The sequence below is a fragment of the Trachinotus anak genome, unplaced genomic scaffold, assembly GCF_046630095.1.
Source record: "Trachinotus anak isolate AG129_WGS33_773 ecotype Australia unplaced genomic scaffold, CSIRO_AGI_Tana_v1 ptg000013l, whole genome shotgun sequence".
NCBI lineage: Eukaryota > Metazoa > Chordata > Actinopteri > Carangiformes > Carangidae > Trachinotus > Trachinotus anak.
In genome coordinates, this window is record NW_027273864.1 from 532,129 (window position 1) to 547,718 (window position 15,590).

At 40.5% G+C, this 15,590-nt stretch overlaps 1 protein-coding gene and 1 long non-coding RNA gene across 9 annotated transcripts in view; one reads left to right on the forward strand and one right to left on the reverse strand.

Annotated features, from left to right (window-relative positions):
* cadpsa (Ca2+-dependent activator protein for secretion a) overlaps window positions 1-15,590 on the forward strand; it is a 215,883-nt gene that overhangs the window by 117,961 nt on the left and 82,332 nt on the right. For all 7 annotated transcript variants that reach the window (XM_071493187.1, XM_071493188.1, XM_071493189.1 and 4 more), the window contains 2 exons: window positions 7,238-7,346; window positions 8,455-8,667. In XM_071493187.1, coding sequence (XP_071349288.1) covers window positions 7,238-7,346; window positions 8,455-8,667 — 322 coding nt within the window. The remainder of the gene's footprint in view (window positions 1-7,237; window positions 7,347-8,454; window positions 8,668-15,590) is intronic.
* Window positions 3,700-5,755, reverse strand: LOC139630086 (uncharacterized). Of its 2 annotated transcripts, none has more exons than XR_011693108.1 (3): window positions 5,366-5,755; window positions 4,754-4,817; window positions 3,700-4,583 (listed from the first exon to the last, which is right to left on the reverse strand). It is a non-coding gene; the product is annotated as an uncharacterized lncRNA (long non-coding RNA). The 2 variants fall into 2 exon arrangements; XR_011693107.1 differs by having other exon boundaries at window positions 3,708-4,561; window positions 5,366-5,468.

Sequence of the window (15,590 nt, forward strand, 5' to 3'; positions counted from 1 at the left end):
ATTGGCCAGGCCTGGTGATTTGTGACAACAGGCCTGTATGACTGGCAGCTACAGTAGCAGCAGGCCGGCTACAGCTAACAACACAGTGTCACTACACTTCCTCTCACCAGCACAGGGAGCAGTGTCAACAACACAACTACTTACCTAAACCAGGGTTACACTGATACATGGGTCATAGTGGCCTTTTATGAGCAGGACTGACAGTGTAAGGCCTGGCCGTTACACTACACCGCTCTGTTTGTTCTGTGGAAGGCACTGAAGGAAAACACACATTCAGGTCAAAAGTCTATCCTCTGGGAGCATGAATGCATTTAGCAGATTACATTCTTTTTTTTTGCAATTGTTTCCACATTTATTACAGAATTTGCCTCATTTAGTCTAAACTTTACACAAGCCAAATGAGACTAAAGCCTCCATGTCAACATGAAACTCTGCAATCAGAACATGACAGTCCTTTTTCAAAACCATACACACAAATCTAGAAATTGCACACACAAAATGCAAAGTGCCACAAATCTGCTGCAAAATGAAGCACTGCATTGAAAATATCATAAACACGCCTCAGAATCACATATTTGCATCTAATTCCAGACATTGTTTTCATTACAGTTCTTTTTTGGATATACCAAGTTCTAAATCTAAAGCTTTTCTGTCTTAGATATTTATTTTTCCAAAATGTTACTGTTGTAACTGAAATAGAGTGTTGTCATATAGTATATGGGAATCTGTCCAAATCTATGTAAAAAACATATTTACAGTAGCCACATCCTGTTCCTCTGTGAGCATGTGACCACGTCCTCTATGATGTCTCTGCCTTTTCACTCTGTAGAATATTACAGTAATAATGTTCTAATTTATTATTATTATTATATAATATTATTATGTAAATGTATGTGTGTGTGTGTGTGTGTGCAGTACACATATAGTACACCTAGTACACAACTTTTTTTTTTTTTTGGAGGTGGCTGTATTTTAGTACAGTATGATCCATCCATTCCTGCAATGCAGTAGAGTAAATACATGGCTACAGTAAGACCTGTAATGTGTATGTAATACAATACAGTGACATACATTCACAGTAATGCTGAAATAGCCATTAAACAGGTGTCCAGCCTCTCTCATAGTTCACCCCGTAGCCCTAGTCTCACCAGACAGGTCTTCAAATTACTTCCTGTTAGATTTATGTGTGTTATGTAGAGAATTGTGCGCAGTGTTTTGTGAAAGTGTTTTATAACAGAAAACTGAGTCAAAAGCTGAGAGTTAACTCAGAGTTTCACAGATGTGGTGTGAGGTTTTAAATTCACTTAAATTACTTTTTAACAAAATTAGTGTGTGTCCATCTCTCTCTCTCTCTCTCTCTCTGTGTGTGTGTGTGTGTGTGTGTGTGTGTGTGTGTGTGTGTGTGTGTGTGTGTGTGTGTGTGCGTGTGCGTGTGCGTCTGTGTATGTGTATGTGTATGTGTAATGTTTTTACAGCAAATCCAGACTCTTGTTGTTCCAACTAATTCAGACTCTTGTAGCCATGAACTAGCTTAGCTTATAGCTAACAGCTAAAACATTAGCACTGACAACTAGCATGAAAGATCTTTACACAGATAAACAAGAAACTATAAGTTTGAAGAGTTGAACTGCAAAGCAGACAATTATGTCCCAAAAAGAAATGAAGCAAAAAAACAAAGCAAAAAAACCTTGAGTTTTTTCTTCTAAACTTGTTTGTGTCAGCAACGGTGAGCTACTTCTTCACATGTTGATCATGTGTTGAGTGAATCAGGTGATTCGTAACTTGTTCCTGATTGGAGAAACTGGAAGTGTTACAACTGACCTGTGTTACAACCATAGACTGTATATAAAAATGGACGTCCATGCCGGCTCCGGAAAATGAAGCCAATGCGGAAGTGCCTTTAAACCTGCATTCTATCCAATGACCATCAGGGAGCGACACCACTGGTTGCAAAAAGAAGTCCGATTGTATGGAAGTCTATGAGAAAATGACCCTACTTCTCACTTGGTTTATGACCCCAGTAAATGTTTTCATAACGAGTTTATGGTCTCAATCGCTAGTTTCAAGTCTTCTTCAATACTTCATTTTTAAAATTATAGTCCCATTTAATTTAAAATAGACGATAAAGTAGGGTATGCGTTGGGGCGTGGCTAACGTATGATTGACACATGCCACTTGTCAGTCAAGAGCAGTCCCTTCTCACAGAACCGACGATGTTGAATTCGCCGTGAACTTGTTTTTGGGTGAAGTGTTTTCGTCCTGGAGTTTTCCACATACAGTTACACAGACCTTCCATCGTGTTTTCAGTGCGTGAAAATTAGTTTTAACCTTTTGTTCACCTAAAATGTCGGCGTTGTTCAGCGTCTGGTTGAACCAAGAGACACTCTAAGGGATCGGCTGTTCAGATTATACGGTAAGTACATTTTATTTTTAGCTTAAGCGTGTTTTCGCTAGCCAAAATTAGCATCCCAATTTCCAATTGATATCGTAGTGTAGATAAATTACAAATGCACCTTGCTAACCCAGCTGGCTAGCTAGCGCTAGCTGATTACCAAGCGTTTTCTATGCTAACAGGACCGGGCTCCACCTGTGTTTACTCTAGAGGTGTTAATACATGTTTGAATATGATGTTAAAAGCCCAACTAAAATGTGCATATAACTGATGTTAAGGTACCGACGTTATTATTGTGTTTCTGGAACACTGGAACCAGTCGAAGTGAACTGTGTTAGTGTGTTGGGCTCATATTGAGCTCCATTAATGCAAGTTCTTAAAATGTTAGTTTGGATGTTGTGAAAGTTCAGGTTAACTTAACCTTAACGTAATTTAAATGTAGTTAACATGTAGACTGTAAATGATGCTGACTGGAACAACAGAAGCCAATACTACATCTTCTGATCAGGTCCTCAGTTCACAAGCGGCAGATAGTAACAAAAGCATTTACCGGATCTGTCCTTTTTATTTGACCCAGATAATCTTATTACTGGACAATCAGATATGCTCATAATTTGAAGGACCCTAGAGATTATGTCGCCCTGAAGTCAAGTGTTAATTGTGGTGTGTTGATGTGTTGTGCACAAAAGACACACGTTAGAGTCTCTATGTAGAAGTTCTGTTCATTCACTCCCATCATCACAATACAGTCAGAAGTTACGTATAATACATAATGTAGAAAATAACATTAGGACATAACATGTAGCAGTTCATTCATCTAATACTGAACTTCAACTGAAGTAGACATTCATGCAGTATGTGATGAACTGATCCATCATGTCTGAACTAAAGTCTTTTACTGTGATTTGAAAGGTATCCATGCTGAAAGCTGAAGGAGACAGAAGGAGGACCTCATGTATGGAGCACAGTATTTGTTTCCATTCATCTGGTTGTGGAGAAAGGAGGCTGCATGGACAACATCCTTAGTTCTCAAATGGATGGTGATGATGCTAGAAAACCACTTCCAGTTCAGGTGCCTCTGATGGAAAGACAGACCAGTTCTGTAGAAGTTTAATATTCTTTGTCCTTGGTGTTACTCTAGTCTTACTCTAGTCACCACTTTCACAGAAGAAAGTATTTCCCAATTTGACATTTAAAGGATCTTCACTGGACAACAGCTGGCACTGTCAAACCAGAAGTGCAACCAGGAGCAGAATGTGACTCCTGTAACAGATGTGTGCTGCTGTTACCACTTCAGAAATATTAGCCCTCCAAAATCTTTGGTGTGTACTGCAGATTTGACAGTGAGATTTTAAAAGTCTAGTTAAGTAAGCAGTAAAGAAACTGATATTTTATGTCCTTTTATGGTTTTTCTTTTGTATAGTGAAGTACAGCTTATGCGCATTAGTTTTACTCATATCTGCTGTTACTGTCATTGAAATGCGTTTAATGTGCTTTTCTAATTTGTGATTGTAGTTTTGTTTATGGAATCTTAAATAAACCTACTGTGATTAAAGTGTACTGAGAGCATTTTCTATGAACTACAGAACTATTGCCTGGGTTTTCCAGATTTACCATACACCTTGTTATAAATTTAACAGTACAGTTTGGTGAATGAGTGTTCAGTGTCATTGAAGTTGATAATTCATAGTACATAAAGTACATAAAACACATGGAAAGCACAAACTAAAATATCTGGCTTTTGATCCTCCATTGTCAATGTTCTAGGATTGTCAAAATTTATACCATAAAACCATCAACAAACTTAGACCAAGAGATTCATAAATACTTTTATTGCACCTTTTAAAAATCATCAATTTCAACAAAATCATTCACCATCGCCAATACTGGAAAGGTATGTAAAAAGTTTTTACTAAATTCAGTAACTTTTATAAAATTAAAATACTTTTGTGGCTCAAGGTAAAGGTGAACTGTCACAAGTTTGCATAATAAATTGTTCAATCCCCCATCTTTAGTAACAAGTAGTAGAGGTGTTAGACAGCTCCTCCCCTTCAGACCTCCCCAGCCAAACCAGTGGACGGAGACACCATCATCACCAAGGTTGATCCCCGTGGTCTCTGTAGCTCTTTGGGCTCCACGATGGACGTAGCTGTCCCCAGTGATCCAGACCTTGGCCAGATGGAAAGAAACACTGTAATATTGAGATATGTGTGATATTCTAGCAGGAAAAAGGTAAAATAAGAAGCACTCTTATTAGATTAACTCCGCACAGTTATCTGAAAACACAGTACTCCCTCCAGCTAGTTGTAAAAACTGCTGTACTGTTTTACAATAAATAATATAACAGAAACTAATACTCACTTCAGTGGCATTGAGTGGGTGCAGATGCAATAATCAGTCCAAGCAGACAGTGATGTTACTTATTCTGAAAGAGAGAGAATAATTCCAACAGATGTTTTGATGCCTGTTTTTAACAATGAAATTAACGAAAAACTAAAAACAGTGAACCACACTTAATATCAACGCGCACTTACGTGATGATCGATTGCACTGCGAGAATCAACATTAATCAATAACACTGATCTGCTGGGTCTGCAGGTCTCCAGCACAGTTCACTGTAATAACGTTATCGTTTTGTAACTTAACGACACCGACAACCTGCTGTCATCGTTAACACTCATGAAGTCAGACAATAACCTTTGATTCACAGAACCAGTTTTAAAACACAACAGTAAAGTGTTTCACCATTTACAGTCTATGGTTTTACCACAAGATGTTACACTGCTGCTACTCTACAGTTAGCTCACATACAGTTAGCTTACTCTGTGTGTAAGCTAGCACACGGTAACTTCAGTTACAATAACATTTCATTATCTGTGTGTACATTACATTCCTATGTGTAATATTTTCCACATGTGGACATGCATGTAGTTAGCTATTAACAGTAAGTTATCACTTAGTACTAAAGTTTACCTTGACTTATGGAGAATGACTGATTTCGGATTCACACGGAGTAGCCTCTCACGGTCCGTCAGATAGCCGGTGTAGGTGGGCGGGCACTCTTAGGTCAGCTCCACCCCTCACTCCTCCTCAGCTCCACCCTCTTCTCCAAATATGTTTTCTTCTGATTTCAAAATATCAAGATGGCGGCGGCCAAATTGCAAACTCGAGGCTTCAAAACGGCAAACCAATGGGTGACGTCACGGTGGGTTGCCACTTGGTTACAACCATCTCCAGTCTCCCCGACAGTATATGTAGTGCATAAAGCGCACAAAACAAGCATTCACTTTACCTTCCTGGCACACGTACAGTCAGCACTTCAGTTCAATTCGAGCCCTTACTTTGTTATGGAGAAAAACCCAACAGTTCCCACAAAGAGCAAGCGATTGGCGACAGGGGGGAGGAAAAACTCTCTTTTAACAGGAAGAAACCTCCAACAGAACCGGGCTCAGGGTGGGGGGGTCTGCCTCAACCGGTTGGGTTTAGGAGGAGAAAGGGGGGTGGTGGGGGGAGGAGAGAGGAGAAAAGAGAGAGAAACCAAGAGCAGCTGTAAAGGTAATGGTGTTATCAACAATAATGATAGATAACAGTGGTAAACATGTGGACAGAAGGACGCAGACGACAGTAAGACACAGTGGGCAGAAGGACATGGGACAGAAGGACACAGAGGAGAGTAGGACACAGGACAGTAGTATACAGTGGACTGAAGGACACAGTGGACAGTAGGACACTTGCAGTGTAGCGCCCACACAGTGACAAGTTTGGACCTTCACAGACTTTTTAAAGTCACACAGCCCTTCACAGCCACACTGGGCTTTTGATGCACAGGTGAATAAAGTAAAGGAGACTGGGGTCAGAATCATTGTAGCTTTATTGTGGAAAAGATGAAAAAACCTTTATTAACATTACGACATGTAGAGAATTAACTGTACACTGGTCTTCCACCTCTATATGGTTCACCTAAAATGAGGCCTGGCTCTTCAGAAACATCCTTACCGCACCACACTTAATATTCCTCACATTTATTCCCCAGCAGCACAACTACACATATTTTTCACAGTTAGATTTCACTGACACATCCCACAGGTATTACACACGACAAACATGTTTCCTAGTAGGCAGCTTTTACACAGTGTTTAACACTGTTAGATTAAAAGTGGAAATAAAAAACGTTGAGGATCACTAAGTGCAACGTCTAAACTAAAATGTGCAGCAGATAATTCATCTATTCTGCACCACTTAATTCCTGTCTGGTATTAATTATTATCATTAATATGGTTTAGTCCCATGATGTGTTTAGATACGTAGGAAAAACAAATGGAAATACAATGGCAGCTTTTAGTGCACCAGCCTGAACATTTTTGAAAACATGTTCACGATGAACCCTCCAGGTGAAGTGTGATGTAATTAAATTTAAACATCTCCAGAATTTGCTGCAACGTTTTTGTGTGTTTTGCTCTTGGAATCCGAGTCAGTTCTTCCTTTTGGTCCTGCCATGTTTTATCTGCCTCCTGGAGGGAGGTTGAAGAGATGAGCCCTGACAGCATCTTCCTCTGTGATACTGGACAATGTTACAGAAAGGAAGAGTTATATTATTCGTCTTAAAATATTTAAACAATTATTTTAATATCTATCTCTAAAGTGTTTGTCACATGTTATTTTATTTGTAAGATATTGTAAATAAAAAGTGTTGAAGTGGCAAAATGTCTATAACATATTGAAGGTAGATGTAGCTGGAGACGTGTGGTGTGTTAATGATGGAGGAGGGAGAGGGATACAGTATGCAGTATAGTTAACAGCTGACTGGCTGCTGAGTCAACATGTCGTCACTGTGTATTGGTGCAGGTGAGTCAGTACACCTTCGCCATGTGCAGCTACAGAGAGAAGAAGGCAGAGCCTGTGGAGCTGCTCCAGCTGGACGGCTACACTGTGGACTACACCGATCCCCAGCCAGGTAACAGAGTGTGCACATTTTATTTGTTGAGCTGTTTACCACTGGCCTTTGCACCAAGGTTTTTGCACTGGACTTGAGCTGCTGATATTTTAATAAAACTGAACCAGAAGTTTGGCTCCACAGAGTTTCAACCTGACTGGAACTCCAGTCAAACCCACTGGAAGATTTTCTGTCTTTTCTTTGTCTCACAGAAGTGAATCAGCTCTTAATTTGAGATTACTGAATTCTGACCTTAAAATAAGGAGCAAACGAGAGAGAAATGAATCCTATCCAGTTTGAACATAACAGGAGAAACACAGGAAAAGGAGGAGATGTTATTTTTGTATTTTCCTTTCCTATGGGAAGTCATTAAAACACTTAGGCAGGTGTTACATCTGCTATGTAACAACACACTGAGACAAATCAACATGACAAATGATAATGCTGATGAAATGGTTAGTGTGCAAACAAAACCGATTTTAAACAAAGATATCAGTTTGTCAGTCACAGGCAGTGCTGCTCAGTCTGCAGTAGAAAGTGGGGATGAGGGTTTGTATCTCTTCACCAGCCTGGGAGGATGTGGAGAGTAATGACCTGTACTAAAGACTAAAACGTATGTTTTGACCATTGGACCACTGTTTTTTTTTATCTTCTCTTATGTGTCCAAACTGCAGTGCAAAGACACTGTTAAATTTACTATTTATAATATCTTTAAAAATTGTTTTAATTTATATTTTTACACTAAGCATAAAATAGTGATCTGATCTGCTAAGAAGTTATAAACATGCTGAAAGTTAGAGGTGACAAAAAGTGAACCTCTTCATTCTTACTGTCACACACTTCCTGTCTGCACTAAAACACACAGTCACATATTGTCAGTGTGGACAGATGAGGAGAAAGATGCATTTACAGACTCTGGTTTTTGATTCTTCACCCAGTGAGCTGGAGGTTTGAAGTACGAGCCTTCATCTCTCCATCTCATCAGGAGCTGATAAGTCCTCATCAGAGATATTTGATCCATGTAGATGAACTGATGGTCCCACTGGACATTTATAAAGGCTGTTAAAGTGTTGTTTACATGGAGGAATCTGGGATACATGAAGAACTTCCTCCTCTCTCTGTCTCTCAGGTCTGGACGGTGGCCGGACGTTCTTCAACGCCGTGAAAGAGGGCGACACTGTGATCTTTGCCAGTGATGATGAGCAGGACCGGATCCTGTGGGTGCAGGCCATGTACCGAGCCACCGGCCAGTCACACAAGCCGGTTCCTCCCACCCAGGTCCAGAAACTCAACTCGAGGGGGGGCACAGCACCACAGCTGGATGCACCCATATCTCAGTTCTGTAAGTTTTCATCTGTGATGCTAAGGCTGCGGCCATCTAACTGTGTGTAGTGTTTTATTTGCTAACTTGATGATGTGGCATCTGGTGCAGTTGTTGTAATCACAGTTTTGGAGGGAAATATTTCAGCCTGCTTTTATAAGATATGTGATATTAAGTTTTCAGCAGTGACAGGACAGCAGTTAATGTGATAGAGACCGATTCACTCATCATAGGAAAATGAGTGGCTCCTTTTAATGTTGTGTGTCCTTAGTTTGTCTCTTCCTGGTCTTGTACTCTACATGTTACTGTTATTCTTTCTCTGTGTGCTGCTTTGCTCTTCATTGTAGGACTGCTGTAGTGTTAAAGTGTCGGTGGCTTTTCTGTGTGTCTTTATGTTTCTCTGTTTGTTCCTTTTCTAAACCCTGACCCTGCTTTCTTGTAGCTGGATTAAAGGGTAAGTGCTTTCCTCCCCTTCCTTTCTCTGTCCTCCTGCTGTTGTCCATCGCTCTTCCTCATTTAATAACTTTGTGTTTGTTGTTTCTGTCAGAGGACAGAAATACTGTAATCTGCACGAAGACGTGGTTTGCTTTGGCTGTGCTTCTGTCTGCATATCACCGTCTGTACAGCAGAGGTTGACAACACAGAGGCGCTGTATTGAAGGTCGAGGTTGTATCTTCTGGTCATTCGATTTTCCTTTTGGAAACAGGAATTAAAAAACAAAACATGAGTGGTGTGTTTTTCATTTTAAAACGCAAAAATTAAACCTGAAATATAAGTTTTATCTTTTCATGATAAAAAAGAGAACAGTGAAACAGTAACAAAAAAAAAGGTTTTTTAATATTCTGAGGCAGGAGATGCTGAATAGAAAATCCATCGACCAAAAGACACACGGACCAAGGTTAAGTTTTGTAGTTGTTTCCTTCTTCTCATGAGGACTTAATGTTTGCCACAGCATGTTTCTCAACAAGGTCTGTGATGGCTGCTGTGTCGCCACCATCAGAAAAATGATTCTTGTCTCATTTATGACAAGACTGAATCATTCAGCAGACCTGGTGTGTTTCTTTTCATGGAAAAGATGCTTGTGATTATATACAAACTGTGATTTGGAGAAGAAGCCTTTAGAAAATCACAGAGGATTGTTCTTGTTCTTCTTCTGCTTCTTCTTCTGCTTCTTCTTCTTTGTCTTTTCTGCTTCCTCTTCTGCTTCTTCCTCTGCTGCTTCTGCTTCTTCTTCTTTTTCTTTTTCTGCTGCTCCCTTTTCTTGTTTCTTCTTCTCCCTCTTCTAGCAGTAGTAATAGTAGTAGCAGTATTTCCCTGGCAAGTTCAGTTTTCTTTTTACGCATAAATTCATTTCCAACACACAGTTTGGACAGAGTGTACTAACCCTTACATCAGCTAAGAATGCTTCTGTCTCTAAGCTCCTTCTGCTCAGGGAGGATTCAGAACATAAACATCTGGATTCAGCTGCATTCATCTGTTACTCCAACTAGATGAACAGATGAATGTGTTTAAATGCTTACCGGGGACCATTTGTTAATGACACAAAAACAAAAATTTCTGTAGAGCACAAAATGCACAGTTGCCTCAAAGAGAAATGCATGCAGATCAACACGACTAGAAAATGAAAAAAATGCTTCCTGTGTGCGTTTGTGTAAATGAATTTAGTGAGTGAGTTGTTTTTGACACAACCAGTGGAATCCCACTGAGTCCCAGCAGCTGGTAATTACCAAGTTAAAAGTGCCAGGCCATGAATAATACAGTGTGGTTGCTGCACAATTAAATCAGGCAGCAATCAGTCAATGTTACCAAATAACTACTTGCTGGTTCACACCTGGCTCAGTGCAATGAATAATATAACATCATGTCGCCCCCACCCTCACCTTCACCTCCTGATCCAAATCAAAATAGACTACATTAAAACACTGTAACAACAAAGGCAGGATGAAGGGAAATTATTTCATGGCACTAAAAAAAACTTCAGTTTTATTTTAGTGCCATAAAACATGATTACATGTAGTGAATGAGTGAAATTGTAAAGTTTGAGAAATGTTTTGAATTTATTTCTTCCTCTTTCTTCGAGCAAGGGTGAACATCACTGTGATGACAATCGAGCAAAGCCCTTAACCCCAGCTGCTCAGTGGCCAGCAGGATGCAAATTAGTCTCTTATGGCAGCATGTAGGAGGACGCAGGGTTAAAAATCCTCAAGTCCTCCAGGAGTCTCCAGATTCCTGAAGCTTTTTCCCCAGTTTATGCAGAGAAGTACTGTGGGTGTGAGTCTAAGAGCATTTCACCTGATAGTCTGCTGTATTTGAGCTGAGACATGAGATCTTACCTGTGTGAGTGGTAATTAATATGTGTTGGCTGTGATCATCAGACTTTAGTGTTCTCACTTCTCAGAAAGCAAATGCAGATATCTGCTGTTGGGGCCATCCAGAAAGAATCAAACCGCATGAAATGACTGTCACACATCAACATTGTATGAGGCATGTAAACACTGTAAATATGTCATGTCAACATTACAATATGAGGGAAGTCCCTAAAACTTTAGGTTAAATCAAAGAGTGAAGTAATTAGATCATTCTGATTTGCCCTCCCACAGGCTACAGGCGGCCTCCATGCATGCTAGCATTTGATTGGCTGAAAGGGTGTAGACTGTCTCACGTCATGTGCAAATAATGAACAGACACGAAGGAGTCAGCGGTCGGTTATCAGTGTCAGTCCACACCTCAAGCGTGGGTGAATATTTATTTCAGATGAATCCTGTCCTCTGTCCTCTGCACTGCAGCTCACTAACGTCATGTTCTCAACACGCTCGGTACTTTCAACATTCCACCAGAAAACACCAGAGAGCTTTTTTACCACCAGAGCATCAGTAATAGGTAGTAAACTAACCAGCCTGACATCACCAGCCTTTCATTATTAGGTTGTTAATGCTGATGCATCACTGGATTGGCAGCATTTTACTGTTGTAGCAGGGGAAGGTGGAGCCAGTTTTAAATGTGAAATCAAGGGGAAAAGGGAAACTGCAGCACTGGTAGGACACTGAATATAAACATGTAATTTCCTAAAGTTTGCTTTCTTTTAATCTGACTGTATAATATTTTTTATAAATGCGAAATGTAAACACAGGTAAATACATCTTAATGTAAATGCAGATCATATGTTGATAAACCATTGAGCTGATAACATTAACAGTTCCTCTTTGTTTTGGAGGGGCTGTTGTGTCCCCACCAATGTTGGGACCAAACCTCAGTTTTCTTGTACAACCTCGTCTTTAGCTGAGTTTGATTTATTCAGATGTTGAATTGCTGTGGTTCTTTGAACTTAAACATCCAGTTCAACAGAGCCAATGTGGCCTGTTGTGTAAAGTTTGTCTTTGTTCATTTTCTCCGTCTGAACAGGTAGTTCTTAATTTACAGCAGCTCCAGAAAGTTCAGGTTTTGCACATTTTCCTGTGTTGTAGATTTAATTTACACACGGTACAGTAGTTTTCCCCAAACAGCAACCAGACATTATTATTGTTTTGTTTAAGTCTGAACATTTTTTTCTTTATCTTTTCTTTTTTCTTTTTGAGTGTACGGAAGATAAATCTTCCTCCTTGGGCTGAAAGGCATTGATCCTGTTACCACTGACTCAGAGACTGTGTGAGAAGCCAGTGAGAAAAGAGAAACAGCTCAGTGCAACATAACTGTTACTCCACACTGCTATTATGCTTAATTATTATAGTAACAACTCGCTAACAACAAATCCAACACAGTTCACAGCTGAATTTGGAAACAGGGGAAAACCCCACAAAAATCACACAAATGTCTCAACTGATGTTTTAAACTGAGAGCAGCTGTGAGGTTGAAATTATCAGTGGTTGGAAGCTGTGACACAATCAGGGACTGTATATGTGCAGTGGTGAAGAGTTAGTGTCGGGGAATCAGTGGGAATCCTCTCCAGGGTCGTGACAGGGAGCTCTGGATGTGTTTGTGTGTGTTTCATGGTCAGTCCACCACAACAAAAGTGAGCCATGTGCTCAATAGCCCCGAATGCTTCTGACCATCAGACCCAGGACCGGCGGTGCGTCCGCTGCCTCCCGGTTCTTCTCCTCTGGATCTATAAATGAATAGCAGCCATCAATCACTGTCAGGGCAGTCCCTCCCCAGCCCAGACGGATGGGGGTGACTAATGTCACTGCATGTTACTGTCCAGCCCTCCCGCCTCCACTCCTGCTCACTCGCATCAAACAGACCTGACAAGCCACCAGCTACAGACCAAAGGGGCACCACAATGTCACCTTTTTAGATTTTTTTGGGGGCAGGGTGGAACTTGTTGAGGGGACACAACCAGCTCCCAGCGTCCCACTCTTTGTTTTGTTTGTTGATTGACAGCTGGGGTGCCTTCACTGGGCAGTGAAGAGGATGTTGGCTGACAAATCTCTTGATTGCTGTGTAGCTGGGTATAACCTTCATTCATATCTGTCCCAAGTTTGTCCTGGGTGACGGGATGGACTGTGTCCACGTTCGTCTGTTCACCAGCAAAGTCACACTGAGTCCACCATGAGCTGTGCAGTTATTGCACAATAAGACCTGGTGGAGTCTGTGAAGTTATTTTTCATAACAGCCGTGGCCATAATGAAATATACTATTTACACCACATGCTTCCAGCAACAGACCCATATTTATATTTCAGGAAACAGACTCTGTTGGTTGTTGCTGCTATAAGAGGTCAGAGGTTAATCAGAAAAAAGGAGAGGTGAGAAAACGTAAGGTTCTCAATACAACACAACACTGCCAGTCTGGGCGTGTTCTGTGTTCTTCATTCCGTTGAGAACCTGTATCTGTGTTTCCGCTGAGCATATTAAATGTTACCACTTTTCTCCTATTAGCACAAAACACTTGGAAAGCCTTTTTGACTGGTTTCCAGTAAGAGGTGGACCAGTAGCTTTCATGAGGATGTGGCTATCAGAAAATAATCAGTGAGTATTATCTGTGATTGTGGACACATTTCACTCACCTCATGTTTTGTGGTAATTCAATTACTTACACATTTGTATGGGAATTTGCACCTCTGAAATACAGCATCAGATGGGACCTGCATTATTACATAATCTTGTGGCCTCATCCTGTATTTCAGATTGTGATTACGTGGTGCATAACCCTAAATAAAGATGTTCTTAATCAACGTACCACTCATAAAAAGCTGTGCTGGGGACAGATGATAAGGTACAGCCTGGTGTCTGCAGGTGTCTCAGAGTATCTGTACTGCACTGTGGGCACCAGACTCGAAGAGATCTTGGACCTTGGTCTGAAAATAGGTTGACCTGTTAGTGTAAGGTACAGATGATGCTAAGTGCTTTTGTTGCACATTAAATGCATGTTATTGGTCAGTGCGGCAGACAGGACGGGCAGGATTCAGGGCAACAAAAGCTCAGAGAAACCACATCACTAAAGTACATGTGCAGATCAGTTTATGTTGTAACTCTTCTACTAAGGTAGACTTTCATTCAGCCCTGTTACTCCCATGGAGATGGGTTTCTGTTGTATTTGGACATTGTACAAGAGTCTAATATATCAGTGTTGATAATTCTCAGAAAGAGCAGTCAGGTGAAAGTTAATATGATGCTGGTGTCTGACAAACAGGTAGTGGGTTGTTGTCAGATTGTTGTTGTTGTTGTGACATATCAAACAGCCACATCTTTAGTGAACCTCTGCTCCTCTGCAGTTTGAGTTGTGGGGCAGGAGTGATAAGATGCAACACTGGCACAGCACATTAACATATCATAAAGGATTCGTTAACGTAATGGCATGTAAATCCCAAAAAACAGAGCTGGTCACCCTCCCCTTTGTGGCAGCCAGCAGATTTGTGTGGATTTTCACCCCCACCACCCCATCCTTGTTATTGTCCACTCCCTCCTGTTGCCCCCTGATGGAAGTGTAACACCACAAGCAAAGCAAGTGAATATGTGTTGTCAAATGTTATTAAAGCCTCCTGTTTAGTGTGGGGCTGCTGTGTCCTCAGCTTGTTCCCAACCCATGAGATTTCTAGGAGAGTGACTAATAAGGGGCCACACCAGGGGGCTGGGGCCACCGACATTGCAGTGAAGTGGTTTTAGAAATGGAAGGGGCGGGGGTTTATGGCAACTGGAGGATTATGTTGTGGGTAAAGCAGCTCTGGACCTTAGTTATCTTAAACTGCAGGGTTAAGGTGTTTGGCTTAACATATACCTGGTTAGAGGTCAATGCAGGATCCTGTTCACAGGGCAGTGATAGCAGTCTTCTTGTAAAAGCTGTTAGCTTCCCCTTTACTGTCAGTCACAGGATTGTCAGTGCATTTTTCTAACTCAGTTAATCTCTCACTACAGATTTTTTTTAAAGGTTGTCTCTGCTATAACAGAACATGAATACATTGTGCTGTTGAAGTAAGATTTACAACGTTAATCCACAAATTCTGTTGATTTCTGGTGATTGTGATGTCTTTCTTTCTCTTTATGCCATAAGCTGATTTCTATTCAATTTCTACTCAACTAAAGTTACATGATTTTGCACCAGCATTTTGAACAGCTGTGGCTTCAGCCTATAATGCAAAAGTGGGAGAATTGAGTTCTCTTTTTAACAATCTTTATTTAGTTTTCAGTGTTGTCAACACAGCACACAGCAATCTCCACAATAGTACAAAGTGAAAAAAAACACAAAAAAAACAACAAACAAAAAGAACAGAGCCTGTGTGAAATTATGTTAGTAAGTGTTGCTGCCATCTGATTAATCATGTCTTCCTTTATATGTCAACCATTTGCCACAACTTTTTATAAAAACATCTTTCATTTTCAACTGTGTGTACTGTATGTGACTGTATGTGAACTGTATGTGAAATGTTCCATCACAAGTATATCGTCTATAATTGACATCCACTGTTTGTAACTTGGAGTATCAGACTTAAGCCAGTTCTTAGTAATGGT